The 16,262-nt window shown below is 39.5% G+C and overlaps 1 protein-coding gene across 10 annotated transcripts in view; it reads right to left on the bottom strand.

Annotated features, from left to right (window-relative positions):
• The window catches only part of CEP295 (centrosomal protein 295), a 70,864-nt gene that overhangs the window by 12,266 nt on the left and 42,336 nt on the right, over positions 1-16,262 (bottom strand). For all 10 annotated transcript variants that reach the window (XM_038005326.2, XM_038005331.2, XM_008020534.3 and 7 more), the window contains one exon: positions 12,748-12,900. In XM_038005326.2, coding sequence (XP_037861254.2) covers positions 12,748-12,900 — 153 coding nt within the window. The remainder of the gene's footprint in view (positions 1-12,747; positions 12,901-16,262) is intronic.

The raw sequence follows: 16,262 nt of genomic DNA, 5'->3' as shown, positions 1-16,262 counted from the left end.
GGAGGCTGAGGTGGGAGACAATTTAGCCTGGGAGGTCAAGGCAGCAATGAGCTGTGGTTGTGCCACTGCACTCTAGCCTAGGTGACAGAGTAAGACCCTGTCTCAAAATAGAATAAAATAAAATTGAAACAATCTGAATCTGGGAATGATTCTGAGAAAGAGAAAAGGTGTCCCTGGTATCCAGGAGCTGACCAGACACTATCAGGTAGGCCCTGGTGTTCTGTTAAACATCAACAATTCCATGGAATGCCAATCTCAGAAACGGCCACTCTGTGACCATGATAAAGAAAAAAAAAATGAGACCCTTTGTAACCACATCTGAACATAGACAAAACCATGAATACTGTCTAAACCACAAGAATGGCCAAGCATTCTCTCATCCTGGCTAATAGGAGTGACTGCTGCTGTTTTACCAGTTACAACTTTAGCTTCACTTCCATTCATACCACCTCCTAGATAAGAACTTTTCAGGTACCGAAACAGAATTACTCCTGCTTCCTGACAACATCCAATACTAATAATCAAAAAGCTCTGTTTCCTCGAATCCTTCTCCCAATCCCCTAAAACAAGCGCAAATCCTGTAAGTCCTTTCTAAATATCCATTTACTGAGATGCCTCGTGGTTGCCCAGGGTATGCATTCCCCCTCACTGCAACAGGTCAGACACTCAGCTTTGTTCAACTATAGTTGTGTTCCTCGTAGTCTTTAGCTAGAGGATATCAATGAGTAGAATAAAAAGAAAATGCAAATATCCATTGTGTAAATAAAAAAGAGTAATGCAGGGGTGGGGTGGGGGTAGAGCAAGAGAGATGAATAGAAGCTTCCACCAACTGTCCTCATCACAGGAACTTCAAAGTTGGCAACTGAGGTGGGAAATTAAAGAAAAATAAAATTAAAAAGAAAGAGAAATAAGCTTTCCTGTATTAGGCTGACTTGTCCCAGAGGCAGCAACAGGCACAGCCCAGACCCAGGAAAAGTCTTAATAATATTATCTAATGTGCTCTGGAGACTCTCCCTCCCAGCACTCCCTCAACATAAGGAGAAGAAAAACAAGTTTTCCTTTGTTTTATAGTATGAGTTTATAGATTCTTGTTCTCTGTAACTAATAACTTCAAGTATTCTGTTTTTTTTTTTTTTGAGACGGAGTCTTGCTCTGTCGCCCAGGCCAGAGTGCAGTGGCGCGATCTCAGCTCACTGCAAGCTCTGCCTCCTGGGTTCACACCATTCTCCTGCCTCAGCCTCCTGAGTAGCTGGGACTACAGGTGCCCGCCACCACGTCCGGCTAATTTTTTTGTATTTTTAGTAGAGACGGAGTTTCACCGTGTTAGCTAGGATGGTCTTGATCTCCTGACCTTGTAATCTGCTGGCCTCAGACTCCCAAAGTGCTGGAATTACAGGCGTGAGTCACCGTGCCCGGCCAAGTATTCTGTTTTATCTAAGAATTACAACGAAGGTCATGAGAAGCCTAAGCAGGCCTGAACTACAGCTGTCTGGGCACCATAGTGAAGGTTATGAGATAAACCAGTGCAAGGCTCTTCAGAGCAAAACTAGATAATGGACATCCGGGCTGCATAGCAACGGTTTATGAACCTGTTACAATTTGATTAACTGTCTTTGTCCTGCCTCTGTATCCCTGCTTTCACGCTGCTGTAAGCTTGCTTCCAGCTAGCCCACCCTCTTTTGTGAAGTGTGTATAAAAGCCAAGTACTGTCTTTGTTCTGTGCCCAGTCTTTGGACATTGAGTCTGCTGGGTCTGAGTGCACTCAATAATAAAGACATCCTCCTGTATACACCCCAAGTACTGTATACATCCTTCTGTATACACTCTCTCTTGTCCTCCTGTATACACCCCAAGTACTGTATACATCCTCCTGTATACACTCTCTCTGGTCCTCCTGATTCCGCAACAGCAACTATATAAAAAAGTACCTTCATACGAACCAAAAATCAGGTGAGCAATCACAGTACTTGGTTTTCACTTCATATCACTGACAGAGGCACTGAAGAGGACAGCAAAGACAGTCTTGAAATGCCAACACCACCCTTCCCTCATCTCCAGACAGTGGCCACATGGTGTGGAAAGAGAATCTGCATGCTTGGGGGAAGGAGAGCCCAGCCATTCTGGGACTTTGCACTGGAACTCAGTGTGGCCAGCACCAGGCAGAACTCAGCAAATGCCCATGGAGGGAGCATTTAGACCAGCCCTAGCCAGAGGGGAAGTACCCACTCTAGCAGTTGGAAGTTGAGTTTTGGCAAGTCTTGTCACTGCGGGCTAAATTTAGTGCCCTGGAGTCCTAAATAAACTTGAAAGGCTGTTTAGGCCACAAAGAATGCAACTCCTAGGCAAGTCCTAGTGCTGTGCTGGGCTCAGAGCCTGTAGACTTGGAGGGGTCACACGACCTAGTGAAAACCAGCTAGGGTGGCGAAGGGAGTGCTTGTGCCACCCCTCCCCTAATCCCAGGCAGCACAGCTCATAGCTTCAAGAGACCCCTTCCTTTGGCTTGAGGAGAGAAGGGGGAAGAATAAAGACGACTTTGTTTTGCAAACTGAATACCCACTCAGTCACAGAAGAATAAGACACGGGGCGGATTTATGAGGTCCCCATACTAGGACCTAGCTGTTGGATGACATTTATAGACACATCCTGGGCTAGAAGAGAATCTGCTGCCTTGAAAGGAAGGATCCAGTCCTGGCAGGACTCATCACCTGCTGACTAAAAAGCCCTTGGGTCCTAGCAGTGGAAGCCAGGTAGTATATGCCATGGGCCTTAGGTGAGACTCTGAGACATGCTGGCTTCATGTGTGACCCAGCATATTCATAGCTGTGATGGCTATAAGAGACTCCTGTTTGAGAAAAGCAGAGGGAAGAATAAAAGGGACTTTGCCTTGCAGTTTAGGTACCAGCTTGGCCACAGTGGGGAGTAGCACCAAGTGGGATCTTGAGGTCCCCGATTCCAGGCCTTGGCTCTTGGATGCCATCTCTGTTGCGACAAGTCAGGGACCTCGAACGGAGGGACCGGCTGAAGCAGCGGCAGAACCACATAAATTGTGAAGATTTAATGGACATTTATTAGTTCCCCAAATTAATACTTTTATAATTTCTTACGCCTGACTTTACTGCAATCTCTGAACATAAATTGTGAAGATTTCATGGACATTTATCACTTCCCCAATCAATACTCTTGTGATCTCCTATGCCTGTCTTTAATCTCTTAATCCCGACATCTTCGTAAGCTGAGGATGTATGTTGCCTCAGGACCCTGTGATGACTGTGCTAACTGCACAAATTGTTTGTAGAGCATGTTGTGTTTAAACAATATGAAATCTGGGCACCTTAAGAACTGGATAACAGCGATTTTCAGGGAACAAGGGAGATAACCTTAAAGTCTGGCTGTCTGTGGGCCAGGCAGGACAGAGCCATATTTCTCTTACTGAGGGAAGAGAGAGACCCTCTCTTATTGTTTTATATTGTTTTATACTCAGTACCTGTTTTAAGAAAAAAAACAAGAAAGTGAAACCAGACAGGCAGCCTGGCGCCAGGCTTGAAACCAGGCCGGGGCCTGCCTGGCCTAAACCTAGTAGTTAAAAATCAACTACATTGTATAGAAGAATATTGTGAAACTCCCTGTTCTGTTCTGTTTCACTCTGACCACCAGTGCATAAAACCCCTGTCACATATCCCTTAGACTGCTCAATCAATCACGACCCTTTCATGTAAAATCTTTAGTATTGTGAGACCTTAAAAGGGACAGAAATTGTGCACTCGGGGAGCTCAGATTTTAAGACGGTAGCTTGCCGATGGTCCCAGCTGAATAAAGCCCTTCCTTCTACAACTCAGTATCTGAGAGGTTTTGTCTGCGGCTCATCCTGCTACATTATTACCGAAAACGGGTAAGAGAAATGTTGCTGAATTCTTTCCCCAGTAAGGAATATTAATCATAAACAGCCACAGGAAAAGATTGCATTCCCAGGGTGGGGCCTCTAAAATGGCTGCCCTGGGAGTGTCTGCCTTTATGCGGTTGTAGATAGGGATGAAGCACGTCCTAGTCTCCTGCGGCGCCCCCAGGCTTGCTAGGATTAGGAAATTCCAGCCTGGCGAAGTCTCGTCAGACGGGTTCTCTGCTCTTGAACCCTGACAATGCATGCACAGCAGGACATGGAAGTTCATTAGTGATTCTGGTTTCTCCCTGACCTGCTGCCTTGTGATCTTTTGTTGCCCTTGAAGCATGTGATCTCTGTGACCCACACCCTATTCGTGCACCCCTCCCTTTTGAAAATTGCTAATAAGAACTTGCTGGTTTTACGGCTCAGGGGGCATCATGGAACCTGCCAACATATGATGTCTCCCCTGGACACCCAGCTTTAAAATTTCTCTCTTTTGTACTGTCTCCCTTTATTTCTCAGACCGGCCAACACTTAGGGAAATAGAAAAGAACCTATGTGAAATATCGGGGGCTGGTTTCCCCCGATACTGAACCTACCCTGGGTCAGAGAGGAGGAAGCCCACTGTCCTGAAGAGTTCAATGCCTGGCAGCATTCACAACAAGCTAACTGAAGAGCCACTGGGCCTTAAGTGATTATCAGTAGTACCATGACAGTACTCTCCATAGGCCTGTGGTGGTGGTGGACAAGGGGAGACTCCTTTGCCTAGGGAAGGGGAGGGAACAGTGGAAAGGACTTTGTGGTTTTGGTGCCTGCTTAGCCACAGTAGAGTACCCGATAGAGTTCTAAAGATTCTGATTCCAGGCACTGGCTCCCAGACAACACCTCTGGATTTGCCCAGGGCCACTTGCCGCCCTGAAGGGAAGGATGTAAGACGAGCTGGCTTCACCACCTGCTGACTGCAGAGCCCTAGGGTCTTGAATGAAGGCCTTGATGGTAGGCAGGCAGTGGTTGCAGTGGGTCTTGGCAAGACCCAGTAGTGTGCTGGTTCAGGTCTGACCCAGCACAGTCCCAGAGATGATGGCTACAGGGGTACTTGTGTCACCCCTCTCCCAGCCCCAGGCAGCTCAGCACAGAGAGAGAGAGAGAGAGAGAGAGAGAGAGAGAGAGAGACTCTACTTGTTTGGGAGACAGGAAGGTAAAGAATAAGTCTCTGCTGGATAGTCCAGAGAATTCTTCTGGATCTTATCCAAGACCACCAGGGCAGTACCTCTATGAGTCTGCAAGAACTACAGTGTTACTGAGCTTGTGGTATCCCCTAATGAAGACATGGCTGCAGGGACCAAAAACTTAGATCACAACACTGAAGTCCCTTTGAATACTCAGAAAACTGTACCAAGAAGGATGGGTACAAGCAAGCCCAGACTGCAAAGACTATAAGAAATACCTAACTCTTGGCAGGGCATGGTGGCTCACGCCTGTAATTCCAGCACTTTGGGAGGCTGAGGCGGGGGGAACATGAGGTCAAGAGATTGAGACCATCCTGGCCAACATGGTGAAACCCCGTCTCTATTAAAAATACAAAAATTATCTGGGCGTGGTGGCACGTGCCTGTAGTCCCAGCTACTTGGGTGGCTGAAGCAGGAGAATTGCCTCAACCTGGGAGGCAGAAGTTGCAGTGAGCTGAGATTGTGCCACTGCACTTCAGCCTGGTGACAGAACAAGACTCCATCTCAAAAAAAAAAAAAAAAAAAAAAAGAAAAAAATACCTAACTTTTTAATGCCCTGGTACAAATGAACATCTACAAGCATTAAGACCATACAGGAAAACATGACCTCGCCAAACTAAATAAGGGCCAAGGGGCCAATCCCAGAGACACAGATATGTGACATTTCAGACAGAGAATTCAAAGATAGCTGTTTTGAGGAAACAAAGAAACTCAAGATAACACAGAGAAGGAATTCAGAATCTTATCAGATAAATAAAATGAAGACAGTGAAACAGTTAAAAAGAATCAAGCAGAAATTCTGGAGCTGAAAAATGCAATGGACATACTGAAGAAAGGATCAGTCTCTTAATAGTAGAACTGATCAAGCACAAGAATGAATTACTGAACTTGAAGACAGGTTATTTGAAAACGCACAGAGGAGACAAAAGATAAGAGAATTAAAAAGAATGAAGCATGCCTACAAGATCTAGAAAATAGCTTTAAAAGGGTAAATCTACAAGTTATTGGCCTTAAAGAGAAGGTAGAGAGACAGAGAGAGAAAGTATGTTCAAAGGGATGATAATAGAGAACTTCCCAAACCTAGCGGAAAATATCAATACTCAAGTACAAGAGGAATAGAGAACACCAAGCAGATTTAACCCAAGGAAAACTACCTCAAGGCATTGAATAATCAAATTCCCAAAGGTGAAGGATAAAGAAAGAATCCTAAAAGCAGCAAGAGAAAAAGAAACAAATAATATACAATGGAGCTCCAATGTCTGGCAGCAGACTTTTCAGTGGAAACCTTACAGGCCAGGAGAGAGTGGCATGACACATTAAAAGTGCGGAAGGAAAAAAACTTTTACCCTAGAATAGTATATCTGGCAAAAATATCCGTCAAAAGTAAAGGTGAAACAAAGACTTTCCTAGACAAATAAAAGCTGAGGGATTTCATCAAAACCAGACCTGTCCTACAAGGGATAATCAAGGGGGTTCTTCAATAGGAAAGAAAACATTAGTAAGCAATAAAAAATGATCTGAAGGTACAAAAATCATTGGTAATAGTACACAGAAATACACAGAATATTATAAAACTGTAATTGTTTTGTGTAAACTAATCATACTTAAACAGAAAGACAAAAAGATGAACAGATAAAAAATAATAAGTACAACTTTTCAAGATATAGACAGTACAATAAGACATAAATAGAAACAACAAAAAGTTAAAAAGCAGGGACACAAAGTTGAAGTACAGGGTTTTTATTAGTTTTCTCTTTGCTTGTTTATGCAGTCATTGTTAAGTTGTCATCAGTTTTAAATAATGGGTTATAAGATATTATCTGCAAGCTTCAGGGTAGCCTCAAAAACATACAACAGATACACAAAAAACAAAAGGCAAGAAATCAAAACATACCACCAGAGAAAATCACCTTCACTAAAACAACAATAACAACAACAAAACAGAAGAAAGTAGGAAGAGAAGACCACAAAATAACCAGAAAAGAAATAACAAAGTGACAAAAGTAAATCATTACTTATCAATAATAACATTCAATGTAAATGGACTAAACTCTCCAAGCAAAAGACATACTGTGGCTGAATGGCTAAAAAAAAACCAAGATCCAATGATCCAATGATCTGTTACCTACAAGAAATACACTTCACCTATAAAGAAACACAGACTGAAAACAAAAACATGGAAAAAGAGGCAAATGGAAACCAAAAAACAGCAGGAGTAGCAATACTTACATAAGAAAAAATAGACTTTGGCCAGGTGTGGTGGCTTATGCCTATAATCCCAGCAGTTTGGGAGGTCCAGGTGGGCAGATCACCTGAGGTCAGGAGTTCGAGACTGGACTGGCCAATATGGCGAAACCCCATCTCTAGTAAAAATACAAATATTAGCCAGATGTGGTGACATGCCTGTAATCCAAGCTACTTGGGAGGCTGAAGCAGGAGAATCGTTTGAACCCAGGAGGCGGAGGTTGTAGTGAGCCAAGATCCTACCACTGTACTCCATACTCCAGCCTCGGTGACAGAGAAAGAAAAAAAAAAAAAAGACTTCAAGACAAAAACTATAGAAAGAGAAAAAGCAGATCATTATATAATGAAAAGGGGTTAGTTTAGCAAGAGGATATAACAATTATAAATATATACGCACCCAACACTGGAGCATCCAGATATATAAGGCAAATATTATTACAGCTAAAGAGATAGCTAGACCCCAATAAAATAATAGCTAGAGATCTCAACATCCCACTTTCAGCATTGGACAGATCTTCCAGACAGAAAATCAACAAAGAAACATTGGGCTTAATCTTCACCATAGACCAAATGGACCTAATAGATATTTACAGAACATTTCATCCAATGGCTACAGAATACATAGTCTTCTCCTCAGCACATGTGTCATTGTCAGACATAGACCACATGGTAGGCCACAAAACAAGGCTTAAAACATTCAAAACAAACAAACAAACAAAAAACTCAAATAGTCCAGGGGCGGTGACTCACGCCTGTAATCCCAGCACTTTGGGAGGCTGAGGTGGACGAATCACTTGTTCCTGGGCGGTCAGGAGTTTGAGACCAGCCTGGCCAATATGGTTGAAACTCTATCTATACTAAAAATACAAAAATTAGCTAAGCATGGTGGCACATGCCTGCAGTCCCAGTTATTCGGGAGGCAGAGGCAGAAGAATTGCCTTAGCCCGGGAGGTTGAGGCTGCAGTGGGACAAGATCGTGCCACTGCACTCCAGCCTGGATGACAGAGCTAGACTCTGTCTCAAAACAAAAACAAAAACAAAAACAAAACTGAAATAATAACACTTATCTTTTCTGACCACAGTGGAATAAAACTAGAAATCAGTAACAAGATAAAAACTATACAAACACATGGAAATTAAAGCAGTAGGCTCCTGAATGACCAGTGGGTCAATGAGGAGACTAACAAAGAAACTGAAAATTTCTTGAAACAAATGATAATGGAGACACAACATACCCAAACTTATGAAATACAGTAAAAGCAGTACTAAGAGGCAAATTTATAGCTATAAGTATCTACATAAAACAAGAAGAAAAATTTCAAATGAACAACCTAAAAATGCATCTTAAAAAACTAGAAAAGCAAGAGTAAATCAAACCTAAGGTTGGTGGAAGAAAAGAAACAATAAAGATCAGAGGAGAAATAAATGAAAGGGAAATGAATAAAATAATGCAAAAGATCAAGAAACCAAAAATTGGTTTTATGAAAAGATTTTAAAAATTGACAAATCTTTAGCCAGACTAATTATAAAAAAAAGGAGAGGACCCAAATAAATAAAATCAGAAATGAAAAAGGAGACATTATAACAGGTACCGCAGAAATTTAAAGGATCATTAGAGACTACTATTAGCAACTATATGCCAAAATTGGAAAACTAGAAGAAATGAATAAATTCCTAGACACATACAACCTACCAAGGTTGAACCATGAAGAAATCCAAAACCTGAGTAGACCAAGAACGAGTAATCAGATCAAAGCTGAAATAAAAAGTCTCCCAGCAAAGAAAAGCTCAGGACACTATCGCTTCACCGCTGAATTTTACTGAACACTTAAAGACAAACTAATACCAATCCCACTCAAACTATTCTGAAAAACAGAAGAGGAAGAAATACTGCCAAACTCATTCCGCAAGGCCAGTATTGCCCTAATCCCAAAACCAGACAAAGACGCAATAAAATAAAATTTACAAGTCAATATCTCTGATGCATACTGATGCAAAAATCCTCAATAAAATACTAGCAATCAAATTCAATAACACATTAAAAAGATCATTCATTACGACCAAGTGGAATTTATCCCGGGGATGCAAGGATGGTTCAATGTATGCAAAACAAACAATGTGATATATCCTATCAACAGAATGAAGGACAAAAACCACATGATCATTTCAATGGATGCTGGAAAAGCATCTGATAAAATTCAACATTCCTTCATGATAAAAACCTTAAAAATCTGGGTACAGAAGGAATATACCACAATAAAAGCCATATATGACAGACCCACAGCTAGTATCATACCAAATGGGGAAAAACCTGAAAGCCTTTCCTCTAAGATCTGAAACACAAGGATGCCCACTTTCACCACAGCATTTTTATATGCCAAAAGCACATCACCTGAAAAAGAAATCAAGAAAGTAATCCCATTTACTACAGCTACAAAGAAAATTAAATACCTAGGAATTAACAAAAGAAGTGAAAGATTTCTACAACGAAAATTGTAAAAGATTGATGGAAGAAATTAAAGAGGACACACAAAAAATGGAAAGATATTCCACATTCCTGGATTGGAAGAATCCCAACATTATTAAAATGTCCATACTATCCAAAACAATCTGCAGATTCAATGCAAGCCCTATCAAAATACCAGTGACATTCTTCATAGAAATAGAAAAAAAATCTTAAAATTTATATGCGACCACAAAAGACCCAGAATAGCCAAAGCTATCCTGAGCAAAAAGAACAAAACTGGAGGAATCTACCTAACTTCAAATTATACTACAGAGTTACAGTAATCAAAAAAGGATGGTACTAGCATAAAAATAGACACACACAGATCAATGGAACAGAATAGAGAACCCAGGAACAATTTCATACATTTACTGTGTACTCAGTTTTGAGAAAGGTGCCAAGAACATGCATGGAGGAACAGAGAGTCTCTTCAGTAAATGGTGCTGGGAAAACTGGATATCCATATACAGAAGAATAAAACTAGACCCCTGTCTCTCACCATATACAAAAATCAAACCAAAATGGATTTAAGATTTAAATTTAAGATCTCAAACTTGAAACTACTAAAATAAAACATTGGGGAAACCCTCCAGGTCACTGGTCTGGGCAAAGGATTTCTTGAGCAATACCCCACAAGCACAGGAAACGAAAGCAAAAATGGACAAATGGAATCGCATTAAAAAGCTTTTGCACAGCAAAGGAAACAATCAACAAAGTGAAGAGACAACCAATAGGATGGGAGAAAATGTTTGTAATTACCAATCCATCTGGCAAAGGATTCATAACCAGAATATATAAGGAGCTCAAACAACTCTGTAGGAAAAAATCTAATTATCTGATTAAAAAATGGGCAGAAAATCCGAACAGACATTTCTCAGAAGAAGAAAATGGCAAACAGGCATATGAAAAGGTGCTCAATCAACACCAATGATCACTAGAGAAATGCAAATCAAAACTACTTTGAGATGTCCTCCCAGTCCAGTTAAAATGGCTTTTATCTGAGACAGGTAATAATGAATGTTTTGCAAAGATGTGGTGAGAAGGGAACACCGTTGGTGGGAATGTAAATTAGTACAACCACTATGAAGAGCAGTTTGGACGTTCCTCGAAAAACTAAAAATATTGCTACCATATGATTCAGCAATCCTGCTGCTAGGTATATACCCAAAAGAAAGGAAATCAGTATGCTGAGGAGATATCTGCACTCCCATGTTAACTGCAGCCAAGATTTGGAAGCGACCTAAATGTCCATCAACAAACAAATGGATAAAGAAAATGTGGCACACACCACAATGGAGTACAATTCAGTCATAAAAAGGAACAAGCTCATGTCATCTGCAATAACATGGATGGAACTGGAGGTTATTATGTTAAGTGAAATAAGCCAGGCACAGAAAGACAAACTTCATATGTTTTCACTTATTTGTGGGAACTCAAAATTAAGACAATTGAACTCATGGAAATAGAGAGTAGAACAATGAGTTATCGGAGGCTGGGAAGTGTAGTTGGGGGTCGTTTGGGGAGTGGGGATGGTTAATGGGCACAAATAAGCAGTTAGATAGAATAAAATCTAGTATTTGCTAGCACAACAGGGTGACTATAGTGAATAATTTCATTGTACATTTTGCAATAACTAAAACTGTAATTGAACTGTTTGTAATTAAGTATAAATGCTTGAGGTGATGGATACCCCATTTACCATGATGTGAATATTATACATTGTATACCACTATCAAACTATCTCATATAGTCCATAAATAGGTACACCTACTATGTAGCCACAAAAATTAAAAATTAAAAAATAATCTTTTATTTTAAAATGTCAAAAATTATAGTTCACTGAAAATTATATCCTTTAGTTATTTTAATCCACAATTTAAAGAGGAGATATTGAAGTTAATTTTTTTATAAACCCTCAAAAGAATATCCCTTTCCTTCATCTCTCATTCCACTCAACTATAGATACAAGATATCAATTATCTAAGTAGATGTACAGCTAAAATAAAAATAAATCTGGCTATAAAATGTAACTTCTCTCTTTTTTTGAGACGGAGTCTCGCTCTGTCGCCCAGGCTGGAGTGCAGTGGTTTGATCTCGGCTCACTGCAAGCTCCACCTCCCGAGTTTACACCATTCTCCTGCCTAGCTGGGACTACAGGCACCCACCACTATACCTGCCCATTTTTTGTATTTTTAGTACAGACAGGGTTTCATGGTGTTAGCCAGGATGGTCTCAATCTCCTGACCTCATGATCTGCCAGCCTTTGCCTCCCACAGTGCTGGGATTACAGGCGTGAGCCACTGTGCCTGGCCAAAATGTAACTTCTTAAAAGATGCCTTACAACTAATAAAATAGTACTACAATTATGCTTTGTAGGATCAGTACACAAATTATATATAAAATATCCTCCGTTATATATATATAAATTCAGAAGTGAGAAGATTAACATTGGCTGTCTTTGGGTGTTAGGATGAAGTGATTTAAATATTTTTCCTTGTAATTATCTTTATTTTCCAAATATTTAGAAATAAACATAAACGAGCTTATTTAGAATGCCCACAGATAGACTTTTTAAAATATTTAACAGTACTTAATTAGATATGGATTGTTACAAATAAGCTTAAACATAAAATTTACGGATGCTGCCAATTGTATAAAACTCATACCTTGATAAACTTCTTACTGGCATTTAGTAAAACAATTTAAAAGCAAAATTACTCATTTAATGACTGCATAGAAAAATATAGTAAGGGTGCATCATAACGATTCCATTAACAGCAGTAACTAAGGTTATTTACCATTTTTCACCATTACAAATAACAAAATAATAAGTATCTTTTGTCCATGTATCCTTGTGTATACAATTCTACTTTCCATTTATTTCTCACCTGCTTCATCATAGTCATCACCACAGACATTCTCTTGGCCAACCTGTTGAAGACAACTAAATGGATCACAGGCCAGTGGGCTCCCAAAGAAACTTTGTTCTCGGCTTATTGAGACTCTCAGGGGGTCTCTGTCTTGATAAATACCTGGTTTACCTGGGGGAAAAAAAAATTTCCACTTCAGTTTCTGGAACTATTAATAGCTAGAACTAAAGTGCCAATTTAGATTATGGGTAGAAATCTAAACCCTTAAAGACTTAAAGTACATAGCAAGAAAATAATAATTCCTTATCTTTCACAGTCAAGCTTTTACATTATTTGTACTCAATTTTACTAAGCTTTTAATGATGCTGCTACCTCACCACATCAGATTATGCCCCAGTATTGACTGATCACAAAGAAAATTCATGGAGAATTTACCAGCCATTATAACACGCATTCACAATTTATATATAAAGTTCAAAAATAACCACAACTAATTTGTGGTATAAGAATCAAGATATGGTTTAGAAGAGAGGGGATGATAACTGGGAAGGTAAAAGAGAACTGTTTACTGGGTTCTCTAATGTTCCACTTCTTGACCTGGTGGTGTTTGGATGGGTGTGATTATTACAGTGATAAACCACTGAAACAAACATGATTTGTGCACTTCTTTGAAGGTTATATTTTGATAAAGCATCCTCCCAAAAACTGGGGAATTAAGGGTGCTAGGCTACTACAAAAGGACTACATGCAGCAGGAAACTAAAAACAGAACATTTAAGACTATGTACTTGGAAGAGTTATATCCCTCTCCTGAGATCCCTGTCCATCAACAACATCTCCAGAGGAAACTAAAGGTTTATTCTCCGGAGAAACTGAATCTGATACACTCTGGGGTCCAGGGGATCAGACACAGAAAGGAGGCAAGAGTGGAAGGGGGTGACAGAATGCCATAAGGAAATCAGAGGGCATTAAAACAAAGTCTGTATCCTCAATCCAGATCTCCTAGGTCTGGCTCAATAATATCAACAGCCAGGCTTATATCAAGCTTAGAAGGTATTTCTTTGAATAAACTAAACTTCCCTCAAGGAATAGAACGACAGATACTAAGGTGAGCGTCCTCTCTACAAAGCCATACTTTTTCCAATAAAGTCCAACAGCACATATGGCCCCTCACCCTGACAAAACCTCCAACTGGCCTTTTAGCATCCCCTTCAAATATGAAGATATTAGAGGAAAGGCTCTAAAGTATAAGACAGAGACAACAAAAAATGAAAGAACTCAAACAAAAAATATAAAACCCCAAACCAAAAAATCCACTATAAATATTTGAAGTAGATATTCTGCATCCATGAAACAACAGCAGGATGCTATAAAAAAGGAAAATAATCAGAGAAAAAGAGTAACCTTTTAGAAACTACAATTTGATCAAAAGTTCAAAAGAAAAGTCAGAAGACAAAATTAAGACAATTTGCCCAGAAAACAAAACCCAAAGAAAAAGAAATGAACTACAAGGAAGAGAAGAAAAAATGGGAAGATCAATATAGATCAGTATTTCTCAACCTTACTTTTATCATCCCTTAAGGAGTCTTTTTAGACTTTTCCTTTTCAAATTGCCTCTATCCCCATTCAGTTTTAATAATCACAAATATACTGCATATCTGTTTATGCATATTTGTGCTTTGTACATATAAATAGTAAAAGTTTTTTTCACCTCCCCAAGAACCAATTTTTATCCCTGTAGGGGGAAAAACACCCTTGTTAAGAATGCATAGCATGGCCCATAAAACTTCCAACTAAAAGGTGTTCCACACACAGAGAAAATAGTGCAAACTACATTATACTGAGAAGTATTTAACTGAAGTAGTAGAAAGTGGACAGACACTCTAAAAAAACTTTAAGCAAATTAAATAAAGAAGACAATTTACTACACGAAAAAAAGTTTAGAAAAATAAAATATAATCACATAATATACTAATGAACTCAGCAGTGAAAAAGGTCTATGTATCACCGTAATGATAATTTAGCTTAATTTTTGCTTAAACCCACTGCAACTATGGAAGTAAATACAAGAAGAAATACTTAAAAGACTTGAAAAGTAACTGCCTCTGGTGAGTGGTATTAAAGGGTGTGTAGGGGGCAGGAAGAACTGCTGTTTCATGTTATACCTTTGAGCGCTATTTCCCTTTTTAAATTACTTGCATGTAATATGATGATACAAGTATTACCCTAAGAAGTACGGTAAAGGCTATGATGAGAACAAGACTTCATGAGAAGGAAATCTGAATAAGTTTACCAAACAAATGACACTTACTAAGTCTTGGGAGGAAGAGAAAGATCATGAGGGCCCGGTAGTTCACCTACTGGGGGTTTTGGTAGGGATTTTAGTTCGCCTACCTAGCGATCTTGACTTATTTAGACTTATTCCTAGACTTAAAAGAAACCACTGCAGTCTCAACCCCCTGAGCTTAGGTGAGTCTCCCACCTCAGCCTCCCAAGTAGCTGGAACTACAGGCAAGCGCCACCATATGGGGTTTCACTGTGTTACACCAGGTTGGTCTCGGTCCTCCCATCTTAGCCTCCCAAAGTGCTGGGATTACAGGTGTGAGTCACTGCACCTGGCATACCTCCCTTAATTCTTTCAAACGCTCAGAAACACAGGTACAATATTTTATAGCTGAAGATCAAAACAGCTAATACTAACATTACAGCTTTTTTTTTCAACTACTATACTAACGAGGATACAACTTCTAAGTACCTTTCTATTGACAAAACTAATTTTCCCCTTTAAAAAATAATTTATTTTGATAAATTTGATCGAGAAAATTATTTAGTGAATCTGAATTCTACAAATAATTATGAAATTCACATAAGACTATTTATTAAGAATTACAGGGATGGGTTTTAATATTTTTTTCTGACACCTGCATGTAGAAAGTAGTACAGTGAGTAAATATATCTGTTCTAATTGACCATAAAGCCAGGATTTAAGCATAATAATCCTATAAAAATACAAGAAAAGAGCAATGAAGGTAGGAAAGTAGAAAGTGACAAAGGAAAAGAGAAAAAAAACAACCTGAGTGTATCCTAAAGAAACACATTTAGAAGGCAGACATGAAAGGAAGCAGAGGGAACAAGTGTGTCAGAACACAGAAAATCAAAAAATTTTTGTCTACAATAAGTTGGTTTCCTCATAAACAAGATAAAGAAACTGTATAGTCATAGTTATTACCCATGCCACATTTCCTTAAGTCCAAATTTTAAATACTGTTTACATAAACCATTTTTTCCTTTTCATGAAAGTCAGTCTAGGTTTCTTTTTTTTTTTTTTTTTCTCCAATCTCCCTTTTCTGCTGTAAGTTTAACAAAAAACATTTTACACTCTGAAAAAATGTAGACCAGGTGTGGAGGCTCACGCCTGTAATCCCAGCACTTCGGAAGGCTGAGACGAGCAGATTATCTGAGGTCAGGAGTTCAAGACCAGCCTGGCCAACATGGTGAAACCCTGTCTCTACTAAAAATACAAAAATTAGCTGG

This window comes from Chlorocebus sabaeus, chromosome 1 (assembly GCF_047675955.1).
Source record: "Chlorocebus sabaeus isolate Y175 chromosome 1, mChlSab1.0.hap1, whole genome shotgun sequence".
NCBI lineage: Eukaryota > Metazoa > Chordata > Mammalia > Primates > Cercopithecidae > Chlorocebus > Chlorocebus sabaeus.
Note: the sequence above shows the minus strand (reverse complement) of the source record. Positions and strands in the feature narration are given on the sequence as shown.